At 46.7% G+C, this 19755-nt stretch overlaps 2 protein-coding genes across 5 annotated transcripts in view; one reads left to right on the forward strand and one right to left on the reverse strand.

Annotated features, from left to right (window-relative positions):
• Window positions 1–5794, reverse strand: part of PUSL1 (pseudouridine synthase like 1) — an 82167-nt gene extending 76373 nt beyond the window's left edge. The window contains exon 1 of the mRNA XM_033921293.1: window positions 5497–5794. Within this exon, the coding sequence (XP_033777184.1) occupies window positions 5497–5555 (59 nt within the window). The 5' untranslated portion in view covers window positions 5556–5794. The remainder of the gene's footprint in view (window positions 1–5496) is intronic.
• Window positions 5795–11367: 5573 nt separating this feature from the next.
• ACAP3 (ArfGAP with coiled-coil, ankyrin repeat and PH domains 3) overlaps window positions 11368–19755 on the forward strand; it is a 173022-nt gene continuing 164634 nt past the window's right edge. For all 4 annotated transcript variants that reach the window (XM_033922305.1, XM_033922306.1, XM_033922307.1 and 1 more), the window contains exon 1: window positions 11368–11686. In XM_033922305.1, coding sequence (XP_033778196.1) covers window positions 11640–11686 — 47 coding nt within the window. In that variant the 5' untranslated portion in view covers window positions 11368–11639. The remainder of the gene's footprint in view (window positions 11687–19755) is intronic.

Consider the following 19755-nt stretch of genomic DNA (forward strand, 5'->3'; position numbering starts at 1 on the left):
TGAATCAGCCCCCCTGGACACGGATCCGATCCGTGCCCTTAGTGAATCTAGCCCTAAGTGACTTGCCCAGGGTCACAAGGAGCAGTGAGGGATTTGAGCCCACAGCCTCAGGGTGTAGCTCTAACCCCTGCGCCACACTCCTTAAAGTTGCAGAACGCTTACTAGCAAAGGCTCCTATATTACCCCTATGCTAGCATACAATAATGCAGATTTGCTAACTGGCTAGCACAGGAATGCCCACTCTTCGTCTCCAACACACCCCCTCAAGAAAAATAAGAAACATTTTTTAGCGTGCACAGTTACCACCAGACACTTGAGCATGTCCTGCAGTAACCACATTAGGGCTTAGTCAAAGGGTCCCCAAGCCATTTATGTACAAACAATATACAGCAAGTGAAGGCATTCACCAAAATTTCACATAATCCGAACTGCAAATCAGCCAGAAATATCCGTTTCAGAGTTTTCTTTCTTTTGAGGGAAATATTTGAATGGACTGATCATGGAGATTTTCCGCTTGTAACTGCATTAATGCCACGATGCAGATGCCATCACAAGGAACACAAACAACAGATATGATTGTGTGTGCACAGCAGACAGCAATGAAACAAATATGATTTTAGAAAAAATATACCATAGTACAGTGATCTTCAATAAGGTTTAAGCTGGGGCCACTTTGAATTCTAATCAGCTGAAGGAGAGCCGCCAAATATCTTCCCATGTAGGGTCATGACACCGTTGACCAGTGTGTCAATGACCTCCATTCCCACCAACCCAAACTTCATTTTGGGGGGGAGGGGGTTATCCTCAAGGTAGTGAGCATTTCCAAATGCATTCTCTTTTGTCTATTTAAAAATGCCTTGTCTTTCAAGCATGTGACTCTTCCTCCCATCCACTTTGCCCTTTCTGTTCTGAGCCGAGAGGAGAGGCAGAGGAGCAGAAAAAAAAAAAAAAAGACAGAAAGACAATGGGGGGCACCTCACAGGTCTCCGAGGACTACCATTAGCCCCCAGGCCTTGCACGGAACACTGCCATAATCTATGCAGTCCCTCCATACCAATTGCTCAAGTCTACATGTACAATCCTTTACTCTCCTCTAGGTGATACAGTGTACTTGCCCCATGCTTTCTTGAATTCAGATACTGTTCTGTCTCCATCACCTCCACTGGGAAGCAGTTCCATGTATCCACTGCCCTTTCTGTAAAGAAATTTCCTTAGATTAGACCTACGGCTATCTTCTTTCACCCTCATCTTAAGAGACCAGCCCTAACTCAGAAGCTATCCACTGAAAGAAATCTATTTCCTGTGCATTTATACCTTGGAAGTGTTTAAATCTCTCTATCATATCTTCCCCATCTGCTTTCAGGCATTTCAATGAGCATTCTCCTAGCAGACAAGTATTACATGAATGCGAGGTCATTTCCTGACAAATCAGAGGGCAGACACCTCTGTGTAAGGATATTTCCCAAGCAAACCTAAAACTGTCCACAGGAAAAGCCTAAAAAGACAATGTCTCATTATTAATGACGAAACCCTTAAATTTAAAGTAGTCTGGATTACCGAATGTTTTCCACTATATCTTAACATTCAGATTCACTGCTTGCATTCTATTTCTGTCCCGGTTTATTTCAGTATAAACATGTATCTGAATTTTGTAAACAGTTTGTACTTCTCAAAACAGAAAATATCTGTTTTTAAGAAAGTAGAAGACAGGTAATGCCTCAGAGGATGATCCTTTGCACGTTAGTGGTTAGAACAAAACAAAGCACAAATTTAGTTACTTTTATACCAGAAATATCACACATCAAATGTTACTGTGAGATAGAGAATTGCATTCATGCCCATATTTATCTTTCTCACCGCCTGTTACTCAGAATGAAAGTCTCATTTCTGAATTATAGTCAGCCAGTCTTAATTATACTGAATACTCTTCAACTGTAAGAATGAATGCACAGTACTTTGGGATATTTATTTTTTGACACTTGTTAATCCAATGTAGCCCTGCTAATATAAGGCAGAATCTTAATACTCTTGATAATCCTGCCAATTTCACAGATCACTGCATGATTTCTAGCATATTACCTTTCAGGAAGTGATAATGTGATCATAGATTTTATTTTTAAAGCACTCTTAACACAGACAACCTATCCATTAATACTATTTGCCGAAAAGGCTTTAGTAGGCCAAAGACTTGCAATCTTTAAAAGTGTTTGCCCGATAAAGGTGGAAGCTCTATCCAACTATATTGCTAATTTATTTTAACCAATCATAACATCTAGATATGTATGTGCATTTATCAGAACCAAATAGCATCCCATAATTCCAAACAATATCAGCAAAAATACCCTTGCAGTTCTTTCTTGTATTTATTTGGCATTTTAAGGAGTCCTACACATTCCGTCTGTTTTCCCTGCCTTTACTTGTCCCACACTCACTCTTGATGTTCTGCGCACTTCAGGACTGGGAAGGGGTAAGTCGTGGATCTAAACCCGCACGTCCTTAAAAATCTGAGGTCTGTGCCCCTTTTAGTCTCAGCCTAGGTTATGGCTCTGACAGACCTCTATGACAATTTAGCTCTGACGGATCCTAATGCTTTTCCCTCCCTATGCTGAAACTAAAAGTGGCACGGACCTCAGGGCAAAAGTTTTGCCACTTTTAGTCTCAGCACAGGGAGGGAGAAGCATTAGGTTCCGTCAGCGCTAAAGTGTCATGGAGGTCTGTCAGGCCCATAACCTAGAGAATGACACGGGGAAAAAAAATCTGTCCTGGTCATTGCCCCGTCACCGGACCACCATCCCCTTCACCGCCCCCGCAGCACCCACTCTTCCCTCTCGCCACCTCACTGCCCTTCAGCGGCCCGAGAATCTCCCTCCCTCCCCCTTACCTTCGCAGCATAAAGAAACCTAAGGGAGGGAAGGCGCGCGGTCCCTTCCTTCCCTCCCTCCGGCCAAATATATCTCTCCCTCTTACCTTCACATCACTTTAGAAAAGAAACTGATGCCAGTGAAGCCTGCCTGTGCCGCCCTGATGTCGCGTGTGTGTAGGCGGAAGCTTCTCCTCTGACAATTGTCATTTTATAAACACAAATAGAGCAAGGTTCAACAAAACCCATCTCCCCTCCCTTTCACAAATACACTTCCCCCTCCCCATTCGCGGTTCCTGCACTCACGGTTTCATATAATCGCAATTTTTTATGGGGAGGGGGAAAATTTTAAATAAACAGTCTTAATATAAAAAAATCCATCTTTTTTTCCTCCCTGCCGCCTTCCCGGCCTTACCTGGTGGTCTAGAGAGCTTTCAGGGCAGAAGCAATCTTCCTACGCTCCTGCCCCGTGCAGATCGCCATGAGGAAATGGCTGCTGGGAGTTCCCGTAGTCTCTTGAGACTATGTCGGGAACTCCCTACAGCCATTTCCTGATGGCGATTTGCACAGGGCAAGAGCGTAGGAAGATCGCTCCTGCCCCGAAAACCCTCTAGACCACCAGGTAAGGCCGGGAAGGTGGCAGGGAGGTGGGGGTGGGTCAGAGCCGGATAATCGTGGTTTTTCGGCATTCGCGGTCCGGCTCTGCCCGTATCCCCCGCGAATGATGAGGGAGAAGTGTATCCCCTTCACTATTGTGAAAACTGAACAAAACAAATTACTACAGAAAAATCACATTACTACAGAAAAATTACATAGAAAAATCAAGCTAACAGAATACTTTAGTCACACATGGCAAGAATAATGTTAGGGGAGCACAACTATGGCAACTGCCCCCTGGTCAGAGAGAGCCCTAAGCCAACTGGAGGCTAAAGAAGCACAGCCTGGACTTTGCGGTCCCCAGTTATGTCTATTACCAGCTCTAGCAGGATACATATTTCAAATCTGAAATATTCTAATCACAAGATATAAAATACTTTTTTTTTTTCTTCTTTTTGTTGTCTGGTAATTTTATTCTTCAAATCACATTGGTCTCAGGCTTTGGTTTTAGGTTCCTTCTGTTTTCATTGTGGCATGGCTAGCTCCTTAAGGTAAAATAGGCACAAGATGAACTGGGGAGAAGCCGAGTCTGACACAGGCACAATTTTTTTTACCACTAGAGTAAGACTTTTCACCGCTCCAAAGGGTGGTAAAAGGTCTTGTCCCCATTCCTGCGGTAAACCAGTTGCAAATGTCTCTATTCCTGCGTATTTACTGCAGTGACCCGCGGTTTACCACAGTAAATGGTCCCCGTGTCATTCTCTAATTAACCTATGCCGAGACTAAAAAGTGGCGGGGTGCTGGGTTAGTCTATTTTGTATTCTGATTCTACTTTGTTGTTATTCCACGTTGCCTATAGTTTGTAGGTTGCTTTTCTGTTTGAAAATAAAAAAATGATTACACATAAAGAGGCCCGGACCTCAGATTTTTAAGGACGTGCGGATCTAGATCCGCGTTTTACCCCTTCCCGATTTTTAAGGACGTGCGGATCTAGATCCGCGTTTTACCCCTTCCCGATTTTTAAGGACGTGCGGGTCTAGATCCGCGTTTTACCCCTTCAGGGCTCGTTAAACACAAGGGTCAGATATATTGCTCTGATCATGGCAACGATCCATGCTGCCAAGAAGGCGATTTCAAGACCGCCCTGGATGTCTTACTACCCAGCCTCTTCATATAATTTGAGTATAGAATCTCTTCATTCAATTTTAAACATCAATATAAACATCAATGTAGTGGGTAACTAAGAAAGCATTCATACCAATACACCAAGAGAATTGTAGCAACGGGAATTCAGATTTTGACCTCAGAGTTTAAAGTACTCATCCGGTCTGTCATTCGTCATTAATCCCTGCTGATATTCTCATATTTTATATACTTTTTATAATCTTTTTGTTTTATATTCTATCACGTGTGTTGTCAATAAAATAGTATTATCAATAGTATAATGTTTAGATCACTTAGCTTCTTTTGCGAATATGCATTCTGTGATCTACTGGTTCACCAGTGCTGTCCCAGCATTAGATTAAATGTTGGTATGGGGGAACATTTAATCTAATGCTGGGACAGCACTGGTGAACCAGTAGATCACAGAATGCATATTCGCAAAAGAAGCTAAGTGATCTAAACATTATACTATTGATAATACTATTTTATTGACAACACAAGTGATAGAATATAAAACAAAAAGATTATAAAAAGTATCTAAAATATGAGAATATCAGCAGGGATTAATGACGAATGACAGACCGGATGAGTACTTTAAACTCTGAGGTCAAAATCTGAATTCCCGTTGCTACAATTCTCTTGGTGTATTGGTATGAATGCTTTCTTAGTTACCCACTACATTGATGTTACTACCCAGCCAACATTTTGGAAGCGGCAGCGTTGATGTCAGTGGGCAGACTCAGCAGCTACAAAGTGCCATCGTGTATCGGGACGTGCGTTGCATTATTTGCGTTATTGTCTGTCGCGACACAGTTCTATGGACACTACCCTTGGCCTAAGTGGCACAGGGGGGGGGGAAATCACGAAACACCTACCTATATTTCGTTCCAATATACTGAAAAAATATTAAGTAGCGAACTTGGGCAGGATTCATATTTCTTTATAAGGCAGACCCAAAACGCAGAACGCACCGGGTCAGCCGCTACACGTGTCTGCAGTAGTGTCCTAAGCTATACCCAAGAAAAGACCTCCGCCGGCATCCAAAGTCCCGTCACCCTGGCCTAAACCAACTCGGCACAGCTTTCCTAGTGTCCCCTTTCCCTCTCTTTCCATCCAGTTCCTGCGCTTAAAGGCCGCAACAGCTGAGGGAAAGGCGATCGCGTTTATGCAAACGTTTCAGGCATTACAAAAGCCATGAGATGGGCGGTTCCAGGGTCCTCAGTCGGTGGGCGTCGCGGTTTAAAGGTGTAGGGGGCGGAGCTTGCGAGGCCGCCTGAGGGAGTGGTGGAAATATTGTTTTCATCCAAAACGTTAAAAATTCGAGAACTAAGTGCGCGATCTGTCTGTCACCACTAGGGACTGTCTGTCCACTCTATCCGTGCGCACCATACAAAAATCGTAATGAATCCTGTTTCATTGTGGGCAGTGGCGTACCTAGCATATGTGACAACCAGGGCCCATCATTTTTTGACACCCCCCCCCCCATCTGTACGAAAATCATGATTTTTAGTAACAAGCCACACAGTCACAGAGTTCCTAGGAAAAGGCAGCGTCTTACATGCTGCAGTGAGCAGTACAACATCAATACACCAATTGTAAAACTAAACAAGCCAGACTAGTACAGATCAATCCTAACAAAAAACCATGTCTTTCGAACACACTCACAGAACATAGAAAATACCTTCGCCTAGTATGGAACATGTCATCAAAACTAACCCCTCCCTCTTTTACAAAACTGTAGTGTGGATTTTAGCCACAGTGGTAACAGCTCTGACGCTCATAGAATTCTGAGCATCAGAGCTGCTACCACCACGGCTGGCGCTAAAAAACGCTCCACAGTTTTGTAAAAGGGGGGATAAAATAGAAATACATAGACAAAGGTTAAATTGAACCAGTAAGAAGCTGGACTCTGCATACAGTGCACCACAGAAACAGTGACACATGTTTCCTAAAGCAATAAATAAATAGAAAATTTTTTTCTACCTTTGTCTTCTGTGGTTTCTGCTTTCCTCATCTTCTTGTAACTCTCTTCCTTCCATCCACTGTCTGACGTCTCTCTTCCCCTATATGGCATCTTCTCTCCTATGCCCCATTCAGAAACTGTATGCCTCCCCCTTCCATTTCTTCTTTCACCCCCATTGGTCTGGCATCTCTCTCCTCTCCTTCCCTCTCCCACACCTCTCTTCTGCAATCTCTTTCCCTTTTTCCCCTCATTTTCCTTTTCAATTTATTTTCTGCATCTGTCTAGATTACATTCTTACTACCCTCTCATCAATGTCCTTTTTTACTGTCTACCTAAAGCTTGCCACCTCTTTCCCTTATCCCTCCAGTGTTTCCCTAACTCAATCCTTTTCTCCCCATCATATGCCCTTCTTTTATTTATACCCTCCTTCCATCATGTAATCTCTTTTTCCAACCCTTCCATCTAGTACCTTCTCCTCTCTCTGTCCACTTCCATCCAGCGTCTGCTCCCCTCTTTCTCTCCTCCCATTTCCTTCCTGCATTTGCTCCCTTATCTCTCCCATCTGCACTTCCATCCAGCATAGGCTCCCCACTACCATCCAATGTCTGCCCTTTCTCTCGCCATCCACCCCTCTTCAATCAGCATCTACCCCCTTTCTTTCCCTCCAATATCCTTCCCCCTTATGTCTCTCCCCTTTCTCTATATATCAATTCCATCAGCCCCACCCTTCCATATCACCCTGCCCCCTTTCTTTCCCTCCACCACTCTTCCAATCCAGCAGTCCTGCTCATTTCTCTCCCTTCATGCAGCAAGGTCCCATGATGACTGTAGCTGCCGGCTGTCAGTCCACCCCACTCTGATGTACTTGCTCTGGAGCGGACTCAGCAGCCGCATGCTGGAAGGTCTCGCGATGACTCGTTTGCTGGCTCTGCTCCGGCAGACGCAAGGAGTTATGGCAAAGTCTCGCAATGACTGCGTCTGCTGGGTCCACCCCCTCCGACATAACTTACTTCTTTCAGAGCAGAGCCGGCAGACGAGTCATCGCGGGACCTTCCTGCACCTAAGTGCGGCTGCCGACTCTGCTGCAGAGAAAGTAAGTCAGAGGTAATGTGATCATTTATTTTTTTCATCAAAAGGGGACATCTATTAATTGACTGTGTATCCTTTCTTTCATTTCTTTCTTTCTGCACTCAGGCCCAACAATTGTCCTTTTCTATTCCCTCCCTCCTTCCTTCCCATGTCCTTAGTGCCCCCAGTGCGTCCTTCCCGTGTCCATGGTGCCCCAGTGCCTCCATCCCATGTCCATGGTGTCCCCAGTGCCTCCTTCCTGTGTCCTTGGTGCCCCCAGTGCCTCCTTCCTGTGTCCATGGTGCCCCCAGTCCCTCTGTCCCGTGTGCATGGTGCCCCCAGTGCCTCCTTCCTGTGTCCATGGTGCCCCCAGTGCCTCCTTCCTGTGTCCATGGTGCCCCCAGTGCCTCCGTCCCGTGTCCATGGTGCCCCCAGTGCCTCCTTCTTGTGTCCATAGTGCCCCCAGTGCCTCCTTCCCATGTCCTTAGTGCCCCCAGTGCCTCCTTCCCGTGTCCATGGTGCCCCCAGTGCCTCCTTCCCGTGTCCTTATTGCCCCCAGTGCCTCCTTATGTCCCTCCCCACTGCCTTCAAGATTTTGTCCACCCCCAAAGCCAGCCTGCCTGTTTGCCTACCTATATCCCTCCCTCCCTGCTGCGCTAAAGCCAGCCAGCTTACATAGAAACATAGAAACATAGAAGATGACGGCAGAAAAGGGCCACAGCCCATCAAGTCTGCCCACCTCAACAACCCTACCCCCTTGAATTTACCCCCCTAGAGATCCCACATGTGTATCCCATTTCCTTTTAAAATCCTTCACGCTGCTGGCCTGAATCACCTGAGGTGGAAGTTCATTCCAACGATCGACCACCCTTTCGGTGAAGAAGAACTTCCTGGTGTCGCCATGAAATTTCCCACCCCTGATTTTCAGCGGATGGCCTCTTGTAGCAGAGGGGCCTTTAAAAAAGAAGATATCATCTTCCACCTCAATACGGCCGGTGATATATTTAAACGTCTCTATCATGTCTCCTCTCTCTCTACGTTCTTCAAGTGAATATAGCTGCAATTTATTCAGCCTTTCTTCATACGGGAGGTCTTTGAGTCCCGAGACCATTTTGGTGGCCATTCTTTGAACTGACTCAACTCTCAGCACATCCTTTCGGTAATGTGGCCTCCAGAATTGTACACAATACTCCAGATGAGGCCTCACCATGGATCTGTACAATGGCATTATAACTTCGGGCTTCCGGCTGATAAAACTTCTTCGGATGCAACCCATCATTTGTCTTGCCTTTGATGAAGCCTTCTCCACTTGATTGGCAGTCTTCATGTCTTCGCTAATGATCACCCCCAAATCACGTTCCGCCTTGGTCCTAACTAAGGTTTCACCATTTAGTGTGTAAGTTTTGCATGGATTCCTGCTGCCGAGGTGCATGACCTTACATTTTCTAGCATTGAAGTTTAGCTGCCAAGTCGAGGACCAATGTTCCAATAGAAGTAGGTCCTGCGTCATACTGTCTGGTAAAGTGTTCTCGCTTACTATGTTGCATAGTTTGGCGTCATCGGCGAATAATGTGATTTTACCCTGAAGCCCCTGAGTCAGATCTCTCACAAATATGTTGAAGAGGATCGGGCCCAAGACCGAGCCCTGAGGTACTCCACTGATCACCTCCGACGTTTTTGAAGGGGCACCATTTACCACCACTCTCTGAAGTCTACTGTTTAGCCAATCACCGACCCATGTAGTTAACGTCTCTCCCAGTCCCATTGATTTCATCTTGTTCAATAGTCTGCGGTGTGGAACGCTATCAAAAGCTTTACTAAAGTCCAAGTAAACGACGTCCAGGGACTCACCCACATCCAGTTTCCTTGTTATCCAGTCAAAGAAATTAATCAGATTGGATTGGCAGGACCTGCCTCTGGTAAATCCATGTTGGCGGGGATCCCGTAGATTCTTCTCGTCTAGGATTGTATCTAATTTATGCTTAATTAGTGTTTCCATGAGTTTACTCACTATGGATGTGAGACTCACTGGTCTGTAATTCTCAGCCTCTGTCCTGCAGCCCTTTTTGTGGAGTGGGATTACATTGGCTGTTTTCCAGTCCAAGGGGACTCTTCCCGCCTTCAAGGAAAGATTGAAGAGCACAGACAATGGCTCTGCCAGGACATCACACAGCTCTCTAAGCACCCTGGGGTGTAGATTGTCCGGTCCCATGGCTTTGTTCACTTTGAGTCTTGATAGTATGTGTATAATGGTGCACGTCCGGGACCAGCGGACCTCGTCCGCTATAGGCGAGGTTCCGTTATAAGCGAATCCATTATAACGAGATTATACTGTATTGCTGCTGTCACCTACATTCTGGGCTGCTCTAAAGCTACTCAGTGGGAGGGGGGCTGGAAGGCAAGGGCCTAGAGCTGCTCCAGGGGGCAGGGGGGTGCAGGGTGAAGGTGCATCTAGGGCAGTGGTTCCCAACCCTGTCCTGGAGGACCACCAAGCCAATCAGGTTTTCAGGATAGCCCTAATGAAGATTTGCATGCCTCTCACTTCCATTATATGCAAATCTCTCTCATGCATATTCATTAGGGCTAGTCTGAAAACCCGATTGGCCTGGTGGTCCTTCAGGACAAGGTTGGGAACCAGTGATCTAGGGCAGTGGTTCCCAACCCTGTCCTGGAGGAACACCAGGTCAATTGGGTTTTCAGGCTAGCCCTAATGAATATGCATGAAGCAAATTTGCATGCCTATCACTTCCATCATATGCAAATCTCTCTCATGCATATTCATTAGGGCTAGCCTGAAAACCCGATTGGCCTGGTGTTCCTCCAGGACAGGGTTGGGAATCACTGATCTAGGGCACTCTTGGGCCAACCCTATTACTATTATTAGTGGAGGAGTAGCCTAATGGTTAATGCAGCAGTACACTGAGAACCTGGGGAATTGGGTTCAATTTCCACTGCAGCTCCTTGTAATGATGTCAAGATACCCAACCCTCCATTGCCCCAGGAACAAAATAAGTACGGGTTGATTGTAACTACAGAAAGGCGATATTTCAAGTCCCATCCTCTCTCCCTTCCCTTACTACTACTAGAAACATTGGATTACTAGTACTGGATTGCAGTAGAACTCAAAATATGCCAAGAATGTTTGGAATATCTATATTTGCTGAAGACTTGTGGCAGCTCTGCATTTCTTCCCTTGTAAAGAGTGGCTGTTAAATTTGTGGATGCTCCCTAAACCTGACAGACTGGATTCCTGCAGTTCCAGACGGGGGCTGGCAGTTTGGGGACGCTCCCTGAGCCTGACAGGCCGAGCTTCTTCGGTTCCAGACGGGGGCTGGCAGTTTGGGGATGCTCCCTGAGCCTGACAGGCTGGATTTCTGCCGTTCCAGACGGGGGCTGGCAGTTTGGGGACGCTCCCTGAGCCTGACAGGCCGAGCTTCTTCGGTTCCAGACGGGGGCTGGCAGTTTGGGGACGCTCCCTGAGCCTGACAGGCCGAGCTGCTTCGGTTCCAGACGGGGGCTGGCAGTTTGGGGACGCTCCCTGAGCCTGACAGGCTGGATTTCTGCCGTTCCAGACGGGGGCTGGCAGTTTGGGGACGCTCCCTGAGCCTGACAGGCCGAGCTTCTTCGGTTCCAGACGGGGGCTGGCAGTTTGGGGACGCTCCCTGAGCCTGACAGGCCGAGCTGCTTCGGTTCCAGACGGGGGCTGGCAGTTTGGGGACGCTCCCTGAGCCTGACAGGCTGGATTTCTGCCGTTCCAGACGGGGGTTGGCAGCTTGGCTTTTGCTGATCTCATTCCCTCTTCGCATCCCGAGGCAGCGAGTGAATCGTCGCCACTCTCCGCGCTCCTTGCACGGGTTCTGCACCCTCTGGCAACCCCGGGTGAGCCCGGGCGTAGGGGTGGCGCCGGGTGCCCTGGCTACTTCATCCTTGTGCAGGCGATGAGCTGCTGCAATTGACGCTGGCTAAGGACGGGGCAGATCTGCAATCATGACCGTGGATTTCGAAGAATGCATCAAAGATTCGCCCCGATTCCGGTAAGAAGACACGGGTGGCCTGATGGCTAGTGAAGGGAGTGGGTGGGTGACTGGGGGGTGCAAGCAAGGGCTTTCCTGGGGAAACCTTGCGCATCTTGGACAACTGACCCAATGCCATTTTCACACGCCCCTGATTTGGCTCTCTCGCATGTAGAAAATGCGGTTGCGACAAAAGGCAGACGAGTCCTGCCGAAGGTGAGGCTCCAGCGGGGAGATCGAACTCCTGGGGGACGGGAAAATAAAAGGGGCCCGCCCGTGGGTGGTCAAGGGGGGCCAGTTTCACGGCTAACGCTGCGGAATAATGGGAGGCGACTGGAGTCGCGGGGATGAGCCCCAGCCGAGAGCTGAATGAATGAGAGAACAGAGCGATAGCCGGGGGGGGGGGGTGCTCCGGGGACACCCCTCCCCCTTGGATGTGGTCGCTGAGCCTGTGGCGCGGATCGCCGCAAATCTGCTCTGCGTTGAAAGCGGACGTGCTGCTGAGCGATTAGCGCAGTCACAAAGAGGGGGTGTGAGACGGCTGCTCGGTGTTTACTGGTCTTTTCTATATTCCTCTGCCATTGTTAGCAAATGCAAAATTGTAGAGCAGAGCAACCAGATGGCAAATATAAAATCGTGCCATGCAGATTGCTTTTTATAGATATATATGTAGATAATATATGTACAATTTTTGGGGGGAAGGGTATTGCATCAGTGTTGCATGACGTAAGGCACAGGTGTCAAAGTCGGTCCTCGAGGGCCGGAATCCAGTCGGGTTTTCAGGATTTCCCCAATGAATATGCATGAGATCTATGTGCATGCACTGCTTTCAATGCATATTCATTGGGGAAATCCTGAAAACCCGACTGGATTACGGCCCTCGAGGAGGGACTTTGACACCCCTGACGTAAGGCAAGGGGTAGGGAACTCCGGTCCTTGAGAGCCATTCCAGTCGGGTTTTCAGGATTTCCCCCAATGAATATGCATTGCAAGCAGTGCATGCAAATAGATCTCATGCATATTCATTGAGGAAATCCTGAAAACCCGACTGGAATACAGCTCTCGAGGACCGGAGTTCCCTGCCCCTGACGTAAGGGGAGAATCATTTTTTGAAGGCGATCTTCTGCTATAAAAGCCGGGCTTTCTAAGGCAGGGGTAGGCAATTCCGGTCCTCGAGAGCCGGAGCCAGGTCAGGTTTTCAAGGATGTCCACAATAAATATGCATGAGATCGATTTGCATCTCAAGGAGGCAGTACATATTCATTGTGGAGATCCTGAAAATCTGACCTGGCTCCGGCTCTTGCGGACCGGAATTGCCTATCCCTGTTCGAAGGGCTCCTTTTACAAAGGTGCGCTAGGGCAGGGGTGTCCAATGTCGGTCCTCGAGGGCCGCAGTCCAGTCGGGTTTTCAAGATTTCCCCAATGAATATTCATGAGATCTATTTGCATGCACTGCTTTCATTGTATGCTAATAGATCTCATGCATATTCATTGGGGAAATCCTGAAAACCCGACTGGATTGCGGCCCTCGAGGACCGACATTGGACACCCCTGCGCTATGGCCTTAACGCGCTGAACAGTGTGCGCTAAATTGCCCCGCGCGCCAGCCGCCACCGCCTCCTTTTGAGCAGGCGGTAGATTTTCGGCTCGTGGGCACTAATCCGTTGCGTGCGATAAAAACGCTAGCGCACCTTCGTAAAAAGAGCCCTAAGTGATTGTCACTGATCAGAGCTTCGGATTTCGCACAATAGATTAGGAGCTGGCGCTGTGGTTTTTACCATGTTCCCTTTGTGGGTGGTAGGGAGGGAGGATGCAGTCTTGGACTGGACTGGCTTACAGAAGGGAAGAAACAGGCAGGATTTCAAAACTCTTAAATAAAACTCAGTCCAGGCTTCCAGCCAAAGCGAGACCATTTCTATAGTTCTCCAACGACTGCAAAACACTCACGTTTCGGAGACTGGCCGAGTCGAGGGATGGGAGTAGTAGCGAGACTGTAATTGAGACGCATTGGAGCGCCTATTCCGGGCATGTGGCTCGTTCATTCGTGCGGGAAGCGGACCCCCAGCCCTTCTGTCTTCTCGAGAGCCGGCTGAGGGTTGGGTTGGGTCCGATGGCAAGCTGATTGCAGAATTATTAGATTCTAGGCGTCTTCCATGTAAAGGAGCCAAAAAAGTGTGTGGGGGGGGGTGGGGTGGGGGGGGGGAGGGGTGTGTGTGCAGGCTAGGAAAGGCTGCTTTTTATGTGTTGTGTATAAGAATGCCTAGAGGGGACTATTTAGTTTTCTCCTTTTTATGAGTTAATTGACACTTATGATTTTCCCCAAAAAGAAAAGGAAATATAACTCAGACTAGCTTTAGTACTGAATATTATGGGGGAAACAGAATGCAAGGTCTCAAAGGGACACTTTGCTAGCCCAGCTATATTAATGGAGAGCAGGGCTGACTTTTAATTTAGCTGGTGAAGAAATGTATTTTGAGTTCATGGCAAGGTGCCTTAGCATCCCCGCTTTACTGCTGTGGTTGTAGGAAATACATTTTCTCGAAGGTCAGTGATAGAGATGGAACAATATGTCATCCTCTTTCAATGACTGAACGCTTTGCCCTCTGGTACCCTTGCCACACCCTCAGCTGTGGTTAGTCAGCTCTGCTCTTTGGATAACTTACCGGGAAAGAGATGAACAAATTGGTCCAGGGTCATGGAAAAAAAAAAAAAAAAAGGTTTTTCTTGGTATAGTCTGAGCTGAACCATTTTTACTGAGAGAGCCATGAGCTCTGATGTTTCTGAATTAGCCAAAGACTGGTAACAGTTTTTCTGCAGATACAGTAGGAAAACTTGTCCATTAAATGCTCAGTTAAAAGATGGAATGGCTCAAAATCATATTTCTATTATATGATTCTTTTACTGTGCCGTTAAATGCTTAAATCCCTGATACTGTATCATTTTTAGTCCTATAACTAGGATTCAATTTGCCATCTTTAAATATAGTTTATTGATTGCATTTATGCTTATTTTGCTGTTGTAATGCTGTTAACAAAACTGTAAGTTTTATGCCAAACTGTACCTGCTGTATGCTAATTTGACCGAACCTCTTCATAAAGATGGTTAATAAATCGAAAACCGTAGAGGAATCTTAAAAGTCAATGTAATCCTCTCCACCTCTCCAATCATCAACATAAGAACATAAGAATTGCCTCTGTCGGGTCAGACCGGAGGTCCATCGTGCCCGGCAGTCCGCTCACGCGGCGGCCCCTCAGGTCCAGGACCTGATAGTGCTCCTACCCTAAAACTCACATACGCTTTTCACTTCTGTCCTGTAGAGTAACCTTCTATCTATACCCTGCAATCCCCTTCGCTTCCAGGAAGTCATCCAGTCCCTTTTTGAACCCCAGTATTGTACTCTGTCCTATTACCTCACTTGGAAGCGTGTTCCAGGTGTCCACCACCCTCTGAGTGAAGAAAAACTTCCTGGCATTCGTTTTGAATCTGCCCCCTCTCAGTTTTTCTGAATGACTTCTTGTTTTTGTTGTCCCCGCTAGTCTGAAGAATCTGTCCCTCTCCACCTTCTCTATGCCTTTCATGATTTTATACGTCTGTATCATATCTCCTCTCAGTCTCCGCTTTTCCAGGGTAAAGAGCCCCAGTTTGTCTAACCTTTCAGCATATGAAAGGTTCTCAATTCCTTTTATCATCAAAAATGAACTTCTTTTTTTTTTTTTAGCTAGTCTGGCTCCAATTAGACCCTTTTTCATGTGAATTATTTTAAGTGTAAATATTTTTTATTTATTAAACAAAAGCTCAGAAGATACAGCTACAAAACTTCACAATGTAAGCCAACACAATAAATATTTCCTATGATTTTTCCCATCCCTTCCTAGTCTTTCCATAGTTTTACAGACTAGAATCCGATGCCATCTCCCCCAAAAGACGGTGTGGGTTTATTTTGAGGTGTGTAAAATAGTTCTGGAAATAGAAGTCTCTTGTGTACTAGGCTTTTGCTTTCATCATAAAGATGTGTTCTATCACTTTATGCTGCTGAGGTCTGGTCAGTCTTGCTGATGGTTTAAAATCTGACCTTTTCCCCTTAACAAATAAAACAAGTTCAAGCCAGGTGAGATTTTCTCCTGACCGATAAGGTCCAGGGCACAATTTATCTAAGACCAGAGCAATCTAAATCAAGACAGGCGACAGGCCTGCATGAAAGGAGCCATTTTCAGCATGTTGGAAGCGATCTGACATTGTTGAAACATTATTGGGAGAGGGAATTATGGTGCTTGAATATGAAAGCAGTAGCACTTTATTTCTTTTATAGACATTTTTAAAAAATCATGAGAAGAACTGGCATATGGAGAGAACTCCAATGAGAAAATTCCTGCAACGTGGTTATTAAACTCTCACCCCACTGATATCCTAGGGCAGTGTTTCTCAACTCAGTTCTGCAGTACCCCCTTGCCAGTCAGGTTTTCAGGATATCCACAATGAATATGCATGAAAGAAATTTGCATGTAATGGAGGCGGTGTAGGCAAATCAACCTGACTGGCAAAGGGGGTACTGGCAAAGGACCGAGCTAAGAAACATTGCCCTAGGGCAGGGGTAGGCAATTCCGGTCCTCGAGAGCCGGAGCCAGGTCAGGTTTTCAGGATATCAACAATAAATATGCATGAGATAGATTTGCATCTCAAGGAGGCAGTGCATGCAAATCCATCTCATACATATTCATTGTGGATATCCTGAAAACCTGACCTGTCTCCGGCTCTTGAGGGCTGGAATTGCCTACCCTTGTCTTAGAGCATATGATTATATCAGGGGTCTCAAAGTCCCTCCTTGAGGGCCGCAATCCAGTCGGGTTTTCAAAATTTCCCCAATGAATATGCATGAGATCTATGTGCATGCACTGCTTTCAATGCATATTCATAGGGGAAATCCTGAAAACCCGACTGGATTGCGGCCCTTAAGGAGGGACTTTGAGATCCCTGGATTATATGATCTAAAACAGTGGTTCCCAATCCTGTCCTGGAGGACCACCAGGCCAATCGGGTTATCAGGATAGCCCTAATGAATATACATAGAGCAGATTTGCATGCCTGTCAGTTCCATTATATGCAAATCTCTCTCCTGCATATTCATTTGGGCTAGCCTGAAAACCCAATTGGCCTTGTGGTCCTCCAGGACAGGGTTGGGAACCACTGATCTAAAATAGTCTCAGGGAAAATAAAGAGAGAGAGACTGGGACTGAAACCGTGCAGTAGGATGAACAGAAAGGGAGAAGCAGGAACAGGGGCCCTCTGGACAGTTTGCACAAATTCTTCACTACTGGAGTTTTCTTGTGAACCTTAAATGGGGCACTGATACCACCGGTGGAGCAGTGTTTTTAAATGGGTTAGGTTTTGTGCATACCATGATGGCAATAAACCTCACTCCTAAACCAGGGTGCTAGTGCTTGCTTTGTGCTCAATAGAACTTGATCCTGGATGCAACTTGTAGCAGGGGTGAAACTACGGAGCTGCGGCGATGCTAAAAAAAAGGCACTACGGTTTTGTAAAAGGGGTCGGGGGTAAACTGTTTTTGTATTTTTTGCACATTTTCATGTTGTCTAATTACACGGGCAGATCTGTATATGTTGCACTGGAATTGACCCTTGACCCTGACATTTATCGTAGCACAATTTCTGGTTTGCTTATACAAAACATTTTGTCAGCTATAATCGGAACATCCTAGGCATCCATAACTTATTCGTTTTCCAGATTTCTGATAGGGCTGCAATCCCCCATATTATTTTGGTCCTGAGTCCCAGGGTCTCCGCTGTATAGATTCTAGAAAAGCAAGCCCTTGGCTCCTGCTGTAAAAAAGAAGAGCAAGGACTTTAAGTCCTTGCTCTACAACAGGCACAAGACTTAATAACTCAGGACTGCCAAGTTATCCAGTTCCAGGAGGAAGACTTTTTGGCAATCCCCGGACATGTCCCCAGACTTTTGGCAATCCCCGGACATGTCCTCCTTTTTAAGGACATGTCTGGGGGTTCGAACGGCTTTTCAAAACCCGGAACTTTGTCCAGGCTATGAAAAGCTTTCCTCCACATCGCGTCGGGCAGGAGGACATCCACGCATGCGCAGACGTCCTGTCTGATGAGAGCAGGCAGGGGGGACTGGGCTGGGGTAGGACAAGGGCGGGACTGGCGTGTGATGGGGCGGGGATGGGTGGAACTGGGCGGGCCTCGGGGCGGGTCTAGGGGGTCCGGATTTTCCAAATGCAAAATCTGGTAACCCTAATCCTGGCTAGGGTTACCATATTTGTGAAGACAAAAAAAGAGGACACGTAGCCTTGCCCCTGGCTACTTCACTCCCCTAAGTGGTTGCCCGCTGTGTGCAGTCAAGGCCATAGCAAGCTATAATTACACCCCATGTGACTTGTGCTCCATGGCACCCCTCCCCCATCCTTTCTTGTGCTGCACCTATCACACAGTATTATACAATATTAATACATTTTATCTGTAGCAACTTGACACACAGGAAGCAATGATCATATATACCCTGTTTCCCCCCCAAAAATACCTATCCCGAAAATAAGTCCTGGCATGATTTTTAAAGATGCTCCTAATATAAGCCCTACCCCCAAAATAAGCCTTAGTTAAGATCAAGCCCCGAAGCCCAGCCAGGATGATTTATTTTCCAGGCTGTTGCTGCCACCGTCACACCCACCCTCAAATGGTGAAAACCAAACAAAAGATGGCAATTGAAAATGCCACCCAGACGTCCAACGGGAGCGCCGAACAGAGGACATGTCCGGGGTAACCCGGACATATGAGGCTCCTTTTACTAAGGTGTGCTACCGTTTTTAGCGTATGCTAACCCCGCGCTACGCGGCTAGAACTAACGCCAGCTCAATGCTGACGTTAGTGTCTAGCGCTTAGTAAAAGGATCCCATGGTTACCCTAGTCCTGGCTTTAAACGTAAATCACCAAACAATGTGATATTTGTAGTTCCTGATTCTAACCATTGAAATTACTGCTGTAGATACCATAATGCATCAGGATGAGGTTGTCAGAAATCCAGAACTGGCCTAAAATCTCCCTCCTGGAACTGGGTAAGAACATAAGAAATGCCTGCACCGGATCAGACCTGGGGTCCATCCAGTCCGGAGGCTCAGCCAGGCGTACCTGGGCGAATACCTTAATCATTTGTATCCCTCAATGTGTCCTGCAAGAAGATGTGCATCCAATTTTACCTTAAATCCTAAAATGGTGGTTTCCTCCACCACATCTTCTGGGAGAGAGTTCAAGGCGTTCACCACCCGCTGTGCGAAGCAGAACTTTCTGACTTGGAAGTTCTAGGAACTGTGAATTTTATTTACCCCTTGGGAGCAATGAGACGACAACCAAGAGGTGACTTTACAGACCCAATTAGATTATCCTAATTGAAATCACTGTCCCTCAGAGCAGCTAGGGTACACCTGAGCTTCCCGCTTTCACACTCTGTGTGCATTAGGCCAGGTTAATAGTGGAGGAATAATGTACAAACATTTTCATCTTCAAAGGTAGATATGTTAGTCTACCCTGATCCTGCCTGCAGGGAATCTTAAGTACACATGCCTCGTAGTGGGTTTTCTTTTTGGAGGGAAACTGCCTGGGTGTTTTCCCTTGGGAAACTCACTGCACGATTCACCTCCAGAACTTCCACCTAACTGTAACACTCCAAGTTGTCCCTATATGTGCAGTATTATGGGCAGACTGGTGCAGCTCATTAAGAAATACACAGAGACGTTGGGAGAATAGTTTGTTCTTTATGCATCAGGCAGAACATAATGTGCCAATGTCAGAAATATTTCACACTTCACAGGTGCCAGACAGAGTAATATAAACGCATCACTCTGCCTCTATCTAAAACATCTTTAACAGCTGAAGCAAGTAACCAAGGTCAACATCACTACAACATGAATACTGCTAATGGGCATTACCACAGTATCACCTCCTCTGTCAGCTGCTAACCCATGAGGTCTGATCAGAGGATCATGGCCACTGAGAGGGGGCAGTGATGTCTAAAATGGGGGGGGGCCCAGTGCCGGCAATAGCAGCGCACTACTTATTATGATGACT

Source organism: Geotrypetes seraphini, chromosome 15, assembly GCF_902459505.1.
Source record: "Geotrypetes seraphini chromosome 15, aGeoSer1.1, whole genome shotgun sequence".
NCBI classification, from domain to species: Eukaryota; Metazoa; Chordata; class Amphibia; order Gymnophiona; family Dermophiidae; genus Geotrypetes; species Geotrypetes seraphini.